Raw genomic sequence first — 14,937 nt, 5'->3', positions numbered from 1 at the left:
AGATGCAAATGAGTATAGGAACCAATAATGCTGTAGGGTGTACTGGGAAGGGTGGAGGATTTCATGTTTGTAATGACTGGTTATAATGCGGTATCTCGTTGTTTTCAAGATGCAGCCTGATATTTGTTGCATTCTTGGTTGTTCAATTGTGGCTAAAATTTGTGTGGTGGGTGGAAGATGTGTTTATTGTTTTTTGAGTCATTGTTTAGACACCCTGCAGCTTGAAATGATATGATCCAAATACAAATTCGATATGGCGGTGTTGAATATCTGTGCGATATGGCAGTGTTGTCTAAAAACGTTGCATCAAATTGATTTCTGTTTATTTATTTACTGTTGTAGATCCTGAGAACTAACCATTGAATATGATGTCGGGAATAAATGGTTTTCTGTACAAGCTTTATTAATTATTGCTGGCAATATTCCAGTATGAATTGGGAGCAAACTGTGACACCAAATCTAGTCGTTGTATTGTTATGCTTCTAATATATTTTTTTTTTAATAAAATAAATAAAATAGAAATATTATGTGTATTTTTGTATGTGGAAACATTGCCGGCTCACTCAAAAATATAAAGAAGTGAGGTCTGCAGGTCTTTTATTTTTATTTTTTTATTTGTGAAAAAACTGGTATTTTACAGAGTGTAAACAATAAAACACTCACAGTGCAAGGCTAGTTCACCAACATGTATATTGTTTTGCTTGAGTGTGAAAGGTTTTCAGTTCAATAACTATGGTATCGGTGTTTTTACAGTTGCCAGAGGCCAAAGTTCGGATACAAGTAATCCTTTCGCATGACACATAGTACACAAGATCGTATCAGCGCCATATCATCACGACTCAATATTGTCAGTCAGTATCTGTTTGCGTCACCAGAATGTCGAATTTCTTAGTCATATATAGGTAAGAATAATTATAGGCTTTAGCTTTGAGGAAATGTATAATTTCCGAACGCACTGCGTATCGTAAATTATAAAGTAGTTGTTCTGCAACTGTCCTTAAATGCCAGACACCATCTGCTACTTATGGGGATGTTATTATATGCAGCTAACAGTATGGGAGGCAGTATGACATTGAAAACGTGCAATCATACTGTTAGATTTCATTTTGTATGTAGTTCTAAGGATGCAGTTTTCGAAAAAAATGTATATACAACGACTAAAGATTGTGTTTAAATCTCCGGGAAACATGTCCTAGCTGCACCTCCTCGTTAGTATAATGTTGAATCAAGTGACTAAAAAGCGTTCTACGCTTGCCTAGAAGTCATTTATACTTGATTTCTCAGAATTGTTTTGATTAAGTAGGACCATGTACAACCAGTTCTTGGTCATGTCGAGTCAGGATTGTTTTCGTCGCATGATGTAAACATCACATGTCAAAAACACGATCGATCATTTGTCCTGCTTCTGAGTCAACGCTACTTTGTCACGTGCACAGTGACATTTTGATTTGACTGGATTTGCCAAACGTGTTAATTTGGAGCAGCATATCTTCAGAACTTTGTTCAATTTCATGGTGAGTTACCTTATTTTTTTTAATTATTGTTTGTTACTGTATGATTGTGTTTTGTAAGATTGAACTGATGCAGTAATCATTGCGTTTTTTATGACGAGTGTCGTTAGTTTGGCGATGACTAGCATTTTGATAAACGGCATAATATTATGTCAAATCAAAGTAAGCATGTACTACGTCCGTGACTCAAATCAACGCTCGTACAGCATCTAATCGCCTGGCGTCAAGTCGCGAAACTCTGTGTTGGGCGATGGAAGAAAAACTGTGCACAATTTTTGTTTTTCTTTCAATAATTTGTTTGACGAACTTGCTGTAAGTTTTTTTTGTTGCACAGTGTGAAATATTTTTTCTAAGATTTAGTTGTGCAGATTTTGTATTCGATTGATATGATTGTCTAAATTCGAGAAATCTGGAATGTGCAAATAAATCTCTATTTTTTGTAAACTCTAGTACTAAACATTGATATTTACTTCCGTAATCGTTTTGTTGATTCCAGTAAAACATTTCTGTGACATGACCCTTACAATATTTGTTAGTGATAATGACTGTCAATGTCTAACGAATAGAAATACAGAACATACACATATTTTATTGCAGTAATGACTGACTAGAAAAAGAGTGCTTAGTTTGATATGCAATGTTAATTCAAATGAATATCTAAAATATTTCATCTTCCCAAGTTTGATCATCTGACATTATCAGGTTCTCTAATATACCAACAAAAAATGCCGCATTCATTAAAGCATGATGTCGGAGCTTGCTCTCCATATCAAGACTTGGCTGATTATTACCAGCTCACATGTAATTTGCAGGAGGGATTAATTCCTTTATTGACAGAATATGACTGAGCGTAGTCTACATGTTTAGTTATTCAAGACAATCGTGTAATGTTGCAGTCACAATAATTAAGACTCAATTATTCGAACACTTTATATTGTTCTTGCAGATGGGAAACACTCTCTTCATGATGTCACAAGAAAGGATTATGATTGGCAGAATGATCATAACATGATGGAAGAACTCCCAAAGACTAGAATCCAAGCCACTTAAATTGTACTCGAGAACATAAAAATAAAAAGCTAAATTCAAATCATGTAGAACTGAATACAATGAGGAATCTTAGCCAGAAAATGTTAGCCAGGAGATGTCTCATTTATTAGCAGGACAATGTATGCAATAAAATATAGTGTTCAATGAAATACTCATACAGCATCTTCACTTTTTTAGCAGTACAAATAATAAAACAATCCTCAATGAAGTCATTTTAAACATCCATTTGAGAGTGCCAGCAGGGTATGTACATGTTGCTGGAGGTGGTGAGTGCAAGCAAGGTAATGCAAATGTTGCTGGAGGTGGCGAGGTCTAGCAAGGTACTATAAATGTTTCTGGAGATCGCGAGTGGCAGCAAGATCTCTTAAATAACACGACAGGCGGCGAGTGCCAACAAGGTACCATAAATGTGAGTGGAGGTGGTGAGTGCCAGCAAGATCCATTAAATGACACGGCAGGTGGCGAGTGCCAGCAAGGTACCATAATGTTGCTGGAGGTGGCAAGTGCCAGAAAGGTACTATAAATGTTTCTGGAGATCGCGAGTGGTAGCAAGATCCCTTAAATGACAAGGGAGATGGCGAGTGCCAGCATGGTCCCGAAAATGTTGCTGGAGTCGGAGCGTGCCAGCAAGATCCCCTTAATGACAAGAGAGGTGGCGAGTGCCATAAATATTGGTGGAGGTGGCGATTAATAGCAATATACTGTAAATGTCGGTAGTGGAGAGTGCTAGCAAGTTACAAAATGTGATGCTCGAAGTGGAACGTGCCCTCAAGGTCATTTAAATGGCATGGGAGGTGGCAAGTTTCAGCAGTGTAATGTAAATGTCTGTAGAGGTGGTGAGTGCTAGCAAGGTACTGCAAATGTCGGTGCTGGTGGCGAGTGCCAGCAGATACTGTAAATGTGAGTGGAGGTGGTGAGTGCCAGCCAGGTACCATAATGTCGGTGGAAGTTCCAATAGCCATCATGTTATTGTAAAGGTTGCTGGAGGTCACAAGTGCCAGCAAGATCCATTAAATGATATGGGAAGTGGTGAGTGCCAGCAAGGTACCATACATGTTGCTGGAGTTGTAGAAAACCAGTATAACCCCTTAAATGACAAAAAAGGTGGTGAGTGCCAGCAAGGTACCATACATGTTGCTGATGGTGGAGAGTGCTAGCACGGTAATGTAAATGTTGTTGGAGGTGGCGAGTGGCATCAAGGTACTATAAATGTTTCTGGAGATCGCGAGTGGTAGCAAGATCCCTTAAATGACAAGGGAGATGGTGAGTGCCAGCATGGTTCCGATAATGTTGCTGGAGATAGCGAGTACCAGCAAGGTACCATAAATGTTGCTTGAGTCGGAGCGTGTCAGCAAGATCCCCTTAATGCCAAGAGAGGTGGCGAGTGCTATTAATATTGGTGGAGGTGGTGATTGATAGCAATATACTGTAAATGTCGGTAGTGGAGAGTGCTAGCAAGTTACAAAATATGATGGTTGAAGTGGAACATGCCCGCAAGGTCATTTAAATGGCATGGGAGGTGGCAAGTTTCAGCAGTGTACTGTAAATGTCTGTAGAGGTGGTGAGTGCTAGCAAGGTACTGCAAATGTCGGTGCTGGTGGCGAGTGCCAGCATATACTGTAAATGTGAGTGGAGGTGGCGAGTGCCAGCCAGGTACCATAATGTCGGTGGAAGTTCCGATAGCTCCCAGGTTGTCCTTTATTGAAACGATCAAGCAATACAGTCGGACATCCATACTGACAGCGGCATCAGTCGCACATTTTAGAAGTGCGCGTACTAGATTAAACACAGCGACAGAACACGCGTTAGGGCCTAGAGCAGACGACAGTGTCCTTACAAAATTGTCTGATTTTTTAATATTGAAAACCGTTGTTACACAATGTATTCATAGTCATCATACAGGGTCTTGATGCCGAAGATTGGGATGCAATGACGTAATAAAATTCCCTGGTATAGATAATGCTATAATATACTATGAGGTTATTTGGAGAATAGCTCAAGGTATGCACGAAGGCATTACAGCTGGAGTATCGACAGACGTGCAGAGGAAGTCGATGCGCGGCGTAATGTTTGAGTGCATACTTTGAGGTATTCTCGTAATAACCTTATTAATATACATCTTTTCCTTTCAAGGATACACCATGGGAATTGCAAAATCGAAAATGTTTAGAACAGAATCAGCAAACTTCTTTGTTTTGAATCCGGTCAAACTCTGGTGGCAGCCATGTTTGTTTTTATTATTAGAGGACACTTACACATTACACATTTCTTAATGTGGTAGGATGAAAATACCCAGTGCAATACCGCAAAATTATGACAAGCTGTAACTTATGGTGTTACGGTTACAGATGTATAATAATATTATAGGGTCGTGTAGGTAAAAAATGATTCATATTTTGATTGTGTGGTAAACCTTTGTGATACATTTTATTTAAACTTTTTGTTACAGAAAGAAAATTAGTCGGCTGGAGTTGATGATTGCCTTCGTAATCGGATTCATCGTATTGATGTTTGTTTGGAAAGGTATGTGTATTATGCATTATATGTGGACTATGGGAGTTTTTAGTGTAGACTGGTGTACTTCGGGCCATATACAGTAGAGAAAATGGCAATTTTAGCATGCTTCAAATTATTCTAAAATTATATTCGAAGATCTTATAATACTCGAGGAATTTGCTGGGGAAAATAACTCTAAATTCAGACAAATAAAAAGATTCATGTGATTGAAATAAAATAAAATAAAATGACAATGCTTTTCACGTGTCCAAGCGATATTTGGTGCAAAGATAACATACACATTTGGCGAGGGTAGTAAAAAAATGAAACTCAGCCACGTGGAAATGCTCATCAACGCTTAAGATTCGAACGCCGATCACGTCATTAATTGAAAGTTTAATTCCGACTTACTCAGTGAGTGATTTGCGCATGACCATGAAGGCTTGAGCAGCTCTTGAGTGCACATCCGTGTTTGGCTAACCAATTACCTGTACCAACAGTGACATCAGTAAGCGAATGCGTATTTCAATAGACACTGAATAACACCAGAAGGTACCCGAAGCTGTCTTTTAGCAAGAATTATGCCAGGCAGAAGGAAAAATTTGCGAAATTTGAGTGGTGCACGTTCGTTGACGCCATTCATTACCAGTCCTGTAAATGTGCCACATGGGTCATCCCCACCTGCTGCCGGTGAAGACAAAGCGTGAGTACTACTGCTTCTAGCAACGATACTGAGGTCGGAAATAATGAAGATTTTCAAACATTTGTGAGAAATGCGTTTGAACGTTTAGAAAAAAAAATAGAAGAAGGCGTACATAAGCAGATTAGTGTTACAAGCAGGGTGGATACGATTGAAAAACAGCAGTCCGAAGTTGAAAAGTCTGTGGAATTTCTGCACGACAGTGTTGTACAGTTAAGCAAGGATAAAATAGCATTGGAGGGGAAAGATAGAAGGATGGAAGAAGAAATGTGTCACCTTAAAACCGAAAATAAAGAGATTAGAGAAGATGGTATACGGCAACAAAGATTTTCAAGGAGTTATAATTTACGTTTCGGAGGGTTGAAAGAAGCTGAAAACGAAAACTGTTTACAAACTATTCCCAACATATTATGTGATCAGTGTGGTTTTGAAAATGCTAAAGATATGCTGGAAAACGCTCACAGAGTCCCCACAGTTAAACGGGCAACTACCAATGTGGATCCGAATAGACCTGCTCGCCATATTATTGTCAAGTTTTTGCGTAGGCCTCAGCGTTTGGAAGTGTTCAAAAAGGCGAAAACGTGACTCCGTGGTAACATATTCGTGACGGAAGATTACTGCCAAGCCGATTATAAATTAAAGCGTGGGTTGAGATCAGTAATGGAAAATGCGTATAAAACGGGACAGAAACCATACTTCAGTAATGGTCGCTTATTCATTAACGGTAAGCTGTATGTGACAAATAATTAAATTAAGAATCGTTATCTGTGCATTGTTACCACTGCTGATTTGATTTTCGGGACAAAACACAGTCCTCGCTTTGTATGGAGTTTATTATATTAATTACCGGAAATATAGAAAATATAGAATGCGAGGTGAATAGTGTTATTAGGGATTCTGAGGGTCGTTTACTAATTATTCAGATAACCATTGAAGATCATAATTTTCTTATTATAAATACCCTTTATCTCCTGCTTTGTTTATTTTAAGTTTGGAACCTTTACTAAATGCTATATCTGAAAATAATAAAATAAATGGTATTCAGATTGGTCCAAATCAAGTGAAATACACTGCTTATGCAGATGATCTAACCACTTTTGTTAGAGACTTGGCTTCTGTTACGGAACTATTTAGCAAATTGGACTGTTTTAGTGCTGTATCTGGGCTGAGGGTAAATGCGGATAAAACGGAAGCAATGTGGATAGGTAGCTGGAGACACCGAAAAGACGAACCTTTAAAATTAAAATGGTGTTCAGATTGTGTTAAAATTGTCGGTATATATTTTTCATATAACGATGATCTTGCGACTTCAATGAATTGTGAAAAATATCTTGTGTCAGTTGGAAAGCTTTTAAAATTTTGGGTTTGTCGTAATTTATCTTTACTCGGTAAAATACAAGTTATTAGATCCTTAGCTATTTCCAAATTACTGTATACGTTTAACCTTATTTCCGTTCCTAAATCAGTATTAGTTAAACTCAACTCGATGTTTATAATTTCCTCTGGAACGGTCCTGATAAGATCGCCAGAAACACTGTGATTGGTAATATGTTAAAGGGGGCTTGGCTATGCCGGATTTATTGAGCATGTGTGTTGGAGCAAAAGCAAATTGGGTTAAAAAGTTTTTTGATAAAAATTACCATCCATGGAAACAAGTTTTTGATTGGTATCTTAATTCGGTAGGTGGAGCAAATTTGTTGTTCCAGTGTAATTTTAATAGGGAAATGTTACCGATAAACTTGCCACCCTTTTATGAGTCTGTTCTTCATGCATGGTCGTCAGTAAATTTACATAAACCCTCGGAAAATCTCAAGAAATCGCAAGTGAGATTATTTGGAACAATCAAAATATTATTATTCAAGGAAAATCTATCTTTTATAGGGAATTGTATAACATAGGTATAGTTTATATTACGGATTTATATGATAAGAATGGTAAAATTCTGTCTTGGGATCTATTGGTTAATCGTTTGGAAGGCACGGCAATTTTTTAAAAATGGTTTGGTCTTGTGGATGCAATTCCGAAAACTTGGCATATTAAATGTTCTTTTGTTGTTAGACCCACTCTCCCGGTAAGTGTTCCTAGTGATGGTAAAATTATAGTTATTAGCAAAATGTCTACGAGAATATTTACCCAAATACTAGTTAAAAGGAAATCCCCCCCCCGAAAAGCGAAATATACTACCAAAATTTGTTTCCTACTATAACTTTAGACTGGAAAAAATTGTATGCACTTCCGTACAAGGTTACAATATAATCCAAGTCACGTGCATTTTATTGTAAAATTTTGAGAAATATTCTATATATTATATTTTATTTAAAATGTCCCCAGCTTATGCATCATCTCCCCTGTGTACTTTTTGTAAAAAAACAGATGAAACTGTACTACATTTATTTGTAGACTGCCAATATTCAAAGGAGCTTTGGGGTAAAGTATTTCATAACTGGGGCAAATTTTTAAATCTAAACAGTCTTCCAGATAAACATCAATTACTACTTGGGGATGGAAATTTTAGTACTATTACAAATCAGGTTATATTACTTGCTAAACGGGATATATACACTGCTAGGTGTCAAGATACCTTACCCAGTTTCATAGTATTAAAACATTTAGTTTAGAATATTTATAAAATTGAAAAATATATTGCAACTCGTAAAAATTTTATGGAGCATCATGTTAATAAATGGAGTGATTTTCCAGTCGAATAAGTAACATTTTATGTTCTTTACCTTACTCTGATAATTTGTTGTATTTGTGATTGTGTTGTACATTTAGTTCTGTTTCCTTTTCATGTATTGTTAATTGTATAATAAAAAAAAAGGAGATTTGCGTATTTAGCAAAGCATGACAATGTGTGACCCGAATTACCAACAACACAATCCACTTCATAATATTAATTTATTTGACATCATTCCTAGAATTTAGCTCACTGAAAAATACACTAATATTTTCCATGTGTTTCTCAACTACTAATATTACACATCGAGAAAATGGTGCTCGTTTCATTTGTGGATGAAAATATTTCAATATATATTTCTATAGAATTCTCTGTCTCATTCAGCTGTCACAAAAATAACACTATTAGAAGGGTGAGGCTTACAGCCTTACACATGGTTGTTGTTTTTACTTTTTACTCACCTCTTATTACCGACTAAAAGTAACTATAAATAGAATGACCTCATTTATTGAGGTCTACCGTTGCTTCGGTAAAATACAAGTTATACAATACAAGCAACGTTTGTCAATCTCCAAATTTAATTTATTTTATTTAGAATATTGAAGTTTAATTACACCTTACGCTTCGCCACTATGTGCTAGGGCCATTCCCTGCACTTCTATTGTGTTCTAACACTGCATTATATACAGTAAAATAGAACACTAGAGGGCGCACATATAAGTCAAGAACTTGACCTGATCGGCGCTCAGCACATAAACACAATGTATGTGCAACCAAAGCCGCATGGAGTAGCAAACAAAAATATGTCAATATATATTTCAATAGAATTCTCTGTCTCACTCAGCTGTCACTAAAATAACACTATTGAAATATATGGTGTTTACAGCTATATACATGGTTGTTGTTTTTACTTTTCACCTCACCTACTGAAAGAGACTATAAATAGAATGACCTCAAATATTAAAGTCTACCGTCGCTTCGGTACAATGCAAGTTATACAATGGAAAAATCTTCAAACTTGAGTAATTTACTTTCGAAAATTGACGTTTAATTGCACTTTGCGCTTCGCCACTATGTGCTAGGGTCATTCCCTGCACTACTATAGTGTTCTAACACTGCATTATATCTCAGACTACTAATTCAAGTAGTCTGAGAACATATTGGGTAAAAGAGTACTATAACCCAAGATGGCGAACATACATGGAGTAAAGAACTCGACCTAGGCGATCGTCACTTAAACACAATGTATGTGAACGTACGTGAAATCATTTCACAGAGATTACTTGTCTGATTTCAACCTCTATCGTTACCGGATTAATTGTGATCGACAGGCAGAACTTTTGCTCCTAAATGGCTACTTTAGAATGTAATATGGAACTATGTTTGTAATCGACACACATGCACTGTAAACATACAATGATGCTAATTTTGTTTCGTCATCCCATCGATTTTGATCATTATTATCGTTTAAACCAAAATATCTGAACTGACCTCACCGATACAGTTATTTGTAAGTTTATGCACCGATATAGCTGGTTTTCGCTCGTATGTTATTGTTGTTGTTGTATGTGTGTAGGTTTACTGTCCTAGCACTTTAATGGTCACAAATTATTGTATGTAACTATTGTTTTTAAATGACACTGAATTATTGACAACAGTTTTCAATAATACGAAACCATTAAAACAGATTACCAATATGTCTCTAAACGAATCTCTTAACATATACGCCATGTATACAAATTATATGAAACATTTGGGATCAAACGCGCCCACTTACAATACAAATCGTTGATATCAGAGTTATAAATCAGTATTCAAACAATGGTAGTGTTTTCTAAATGACAATTTATGAAATAGATAAATGAATCAGATAAATATATCAAATGCCTCACAAAATACTGGACTATAGTCATTAAATAAATCAATGTGTAATTACGGTATATATATATATATATATATATATATATATATATATATATATATATATATATAGTTTAACTGGGCGCCTATTTCAATTGCACACTGTATTTACATTTGTTGTATAATTAGAATTATAACTACGTCGAATACATGTTAATTGAAGCAGCGCATGTTTTGGCCTCACAATTGAAATATAACTTTGTTTATTTTAGGGAATGAATTACTACATTATCCCACGCTGCACCATGATGCCGTCCGAAGTACAAAGGGACATCACCCAAATAATGTTCAACACCACACAACACGCGTAAGTGGCATCAAATATGCTACAATGTTCAGCGAAAATTTTTTGTAGTTGCCTAACTAATTTATTAGTCGAAACAAATATCATTCCATATATTCAAAATGCCATTGTATTGACACAGTGACATCGTTATTATGTATCTACTTTAGATGGAATGGCACGAACCAGCTGTAAAACCTAATGTTATGGGAATGACCTCATTGCGACAAGCGCTTAACCAGTTGCCGAATAGTTATCAATTGGATCTTGACGATTTGTTGAATATCCTGACAACAGACCAGATCATAGGGTTATTGATGAACTATACAACTAAAATAACATACCGATGTAGGACGGAGAGGCGATTTGGAAACCCTGTACATGAAGATGGTGGTTGGAATGTTTGCATGGATGTTGATATTAATCCAAGTGACTGTATTGTATATTCTTTCGGGTAAATATATTGTTGAAAGTCACATTTTTCATTATGTTTTGCTATCCTGGGCAATTGTAGGTTGCATATCTGATCGTCCAGTCCAGGTACATACAGTAGATACAGTATAAATAAATCTCAATGGCTGCTACGTGCCGTTTTACTGGTTATTTTTTGTGATGATAGAATTTCATTTACGGTTGTGCAAATACAATTATTATACATTCCCTAACACATGTGACTTTGGAAATTGACAACTAGTCGTGCATTAGATTTCCAAGATTGAATAATCCTTCTAATTTGTTCGCTTTCGTAACATTCGAATTGTCTTTTAGAAACAGGAAGTGCAATATCGTTGAACTGATTTTGTTTTTAAAACATTTTATGAGAGAAGGTTAAATATGTATTTACGAAGGAAGCGAATAATTATAAACACATTTAATGATGAATGCATACACCTACTTGCTCCCTGAATATATAATACTAGTAATACAATTTATGATGCATATTACAGTATTGCTAACGACTGGTCATTTGATGAGGACATGGCTAATTATGGATGCAACGTGTACAGTTTCGATCCTAGGTGAGCATTATAAATGATTTCAATCCGTCACACATGCCTAAAACATAGTGTACCTACCATGCCAACATAACCAAATCAATTTACAGATATCGAAAATCAGCCGAGTTCCTACGAGCAGTAATTACTGCATTCCTATAGTCATTCCCATGTGTTTATTGTTTCTCAAGATCCAGATGCACGTCCAAAATAGCTGCGGCTTATTACTCATCACAGTTGGCGACACCCACCATGCCAGCTCTTGTTAGTAACCTATTGTCGCCATAGTTAACATATTTACTCTATGAAAAACAACACAACCCATACTTTTCATTTAGTTTATATGATTAACATAATACTAGATCAATGTTACCTCACATATTGTTTGTGTATAGCACAGTCATCTAAACGCTAATATATACGTTGAGACTTACTTATTATATGTGTGGTGGTTGTTATAGCATTGGTCTGGATGATCATAAACACGCGGATCGCGTCTGGTTCTATAATATGGGGTTATATGACGACAATATAGATGATCTTGTAGCTAGCACAAGGCATTGGAAAGTTAGAACTTTATCGTGGATCAGAAAAATGTTACACCATGAAAACGTAAGTATTCAAGTTATTAGAAACCTGAATTGTAATTGCATATTACAGAGTATGACGTAATGGGAGAGCGTACAAATCTGTTGCTGGGTTAGTACGGCTTGTTAGCTTGTGTATATTTCCGATAGCGTCGTTTATGTGTGGGCTTCGAATACAAACACAATCACAATGGTACTGAACGTTACCTTGCATAAAACTTTAACTGCAACTGTGATGGCAATTGCGTTGTGAAATATGGAAAAATAGCCCAAAGCATGCGCATATATATGCTAATAACTTATGAATATGACGTAGACATATTTCATGAATATTATTTTAAAATGCAGTTATTAATAGAAAGCATTTATTTTGAACCGCCGAAATCATGTATATTTGGTCTTGACCGCCCCCCACTCTGTTGTTATTTGAAGCTTGTACATGTTTTCTACCCGTCTAAACTGGTCACGTAATTGAACAAGTGTCTGCACTTTTTACACTGTTCGCCGGCATGAGCGTTGGCAAGCCGAATAGGTTTTGATTGTATACAGAGCCACCATTGGCCTCTCCCGTCTCCATGCGTCGATTATTTACTATATATTGAAAGAATGCATACATATTAATTTTGGTACTTAGATGCATTTATACTTACAAGAGCAACACAACATATTTGAGTAGTTTACAGCGTTTAATTAGTTTAGTCAGGTATAACGATAACAACGATAAACGTTTACAGATATACTTGTCAGATATATTGCAAATATAATTCATATGATAAAATATGACTGTACCAGTATTTAATTTGTGTAAATTTGCACATATTAAATAAGTTATACACTGACACTAGAAAAAGTATTCAATATAAATATTGAGACTTACTGCATGAATAAAATTATTGAGTTTGTATTTTTCACACAGAAAAATATCGATGTTCTCAAATTTGACATCGAAACAACAGAACACCGCATATTCCATCAACTCATCAGTAGTGGTATTCTTAGAGACATCAAATTAGTGGCTTTTGAACTCCATCTTTCGCCAGTTAACATATATGAACATAAAGAAGATACGTTACATGTTTACCGAGCACTAAAAGAGGCATTTGAATTGAATGGATTCAAACTGTGGGATTGGCACGAGAACGAAGAAATGGCAAAAGAATACCCCGATCGCAAGCTCAATTGGAATGAATTGTATTGGATCAACACTAGATTTATCCAACCTTGGAACCACACTCTTTAAATCGAATTCTAATGTTAACACTTAACAGCATTTCAACGTACAACTTTGTAATTTAACGATATTTATTATCTTTTATTTCACATTGTTTGTTTTGGTAATAAATGTATTTCTTGTTAAGTGGAAAACATGACCCAGTGAGTTTATTTCAATGAATTGTATACCATGCAATGTACCCTATACCACATGTCACTCCAATTAAATATAACAGTTTATGTGTCGAAGTTTACAATGTATTCACAGCTATGCTAATTGCAGAGAGGAAGAATTAAAATTATTTATTTTGTTCTTCTGTAAATTTCTTTAATATGCTGGAATTCCAAAAAACGGTCGACCAACTAACATTAGCGAATTTGTTTGTGGTGATGTAATTTAATTTTAGTATTTGAAAATTTGGAATTATGTTTTAAATCTGATTTGTAAACAGAACTTATCTGTTTTCTTGAGTTTTTGTGCAATAGTTTTGAAGCATAACTATTCAGCATATTTATTTTTAATTGATCGATGTTCTAACTAAGTAGGTGAAATTCAAATTTGGAAATAATTTGAGAACTGAATTTTGGTCTATATTTTATGAGCTTGCTATGGTGTTATGGTGAATTTTCCCCATAATATGTGAAGGTTTCGAGCCTGGGCAATGTAATGCTATATATTATTTTTATGAATAATCAATACGTTTTTCGTGTAAATTGGTTTGGGCTTTAAATCAAAAACCGCTATCATTTTATGACGCTAACTTTAATTCTGTATTTTCTAGAGCTCAATTGGTTTAATACCTGTATTTTCTTATGAAACGGTGAAACTATTTCGGCCTCAGTTGTTCGGTTGTTTCCAATAATTATTGTTTGCTGAAAGAGTGCTAGCTTAAACATCCCATTTCTTTTAATGTATGCATGCAAGTACTTGTAATTATAATTCTCATGCAGATCCTATTCTATATTATTTCAGGCAAGTATTGTTTAAATTTGTCCATACGTTTTTCCCAATGAAGTTCATATTCAAAATTAATATGTAAACTATTAGACCAGCTCATTTTATCTGTGTAGGCAGGCATTTAAAAAATAATGATAACTTGTTTATAAATGGCATGGTATAATTTCCCCTTATGATTATCTATACTGGTATTAAACTCATTATTATGGCCTCATATGATAATTAGTGAATGAAATTCTGTTTATTTAACATATGTCTTCGTGCAATGAGAAATAGTGATGTTCATTTTGAATGACGGCTGGAACAAATAGGTTAGATTTAATATTACCAAATCACCAGCAATTTTATCTATTTTACTTTCCGTTTCGGAAGGGAAGGCTTGGCTCTTTGCGGTGATACATTGTTATAATATTACCAAGCCTCTCTATTAAGATGGCTAAATATTTATCATGAACTTTCTTTTATTCGAGTAACATTGACACCATATTTTGTCACCATTGTTACCATGGATTTCAGACCACATTTAACATATATCTCATTCATGAATA

General features: G+C 35.5%; 1 protein-coding gene across 1 annotated transcript; it reads left to right on the top strand.

Moving 5' to 3' along the window:
• Window positions 1–794: 794 nt before the first annotated feature.
• LOC144346441 (putative methyltransferase-like protein 24) lies at window positions 795–13,584 on the top strand. The gene is made up of 7 exons (XM_078007196.2): window positions 795–902; window positions 5,011–5,084; window positions 10,567–10,661; window positions 10,808–11,091; window positions 11,585–11,656; window positions 12,094–12,244; window positions 13,136–13,584. The coding sequence occupies exons 1-7, from the start codon at window positions 877–879 to the stop codon at window positions 13,457–13,459; spliced, it is 1,026 nt and encodes a 341-aa protein (XP_077863322.2). The 5' UTR covers window positions 795–876; the 3' UTR covers window positions 13,460–13,584.
• Window positions 13,585–14,937: the final 1,353 nt, after the last annotated feature.

Source organism: Saccoglossus kowalevskii, chromosome 5 (genome assembly GCF_978046115.1).
Source record: "Saccoglossus kowalevskii chromosome 5, keSacKowa6.1, whole genome shotgun sequence".
Lineage (NCBI taxonomy): Eukaryota > Metazoa > Hemichordata > Enteropneusta > Harrimaniidae > Saccoglossus > Saccoglossus kowalevskii.
The sequence above is the reverse complement of the archived record's forward strand: the minus strand, read 5'-3'. Positions and strand labels throughout refer to the sequence as shown.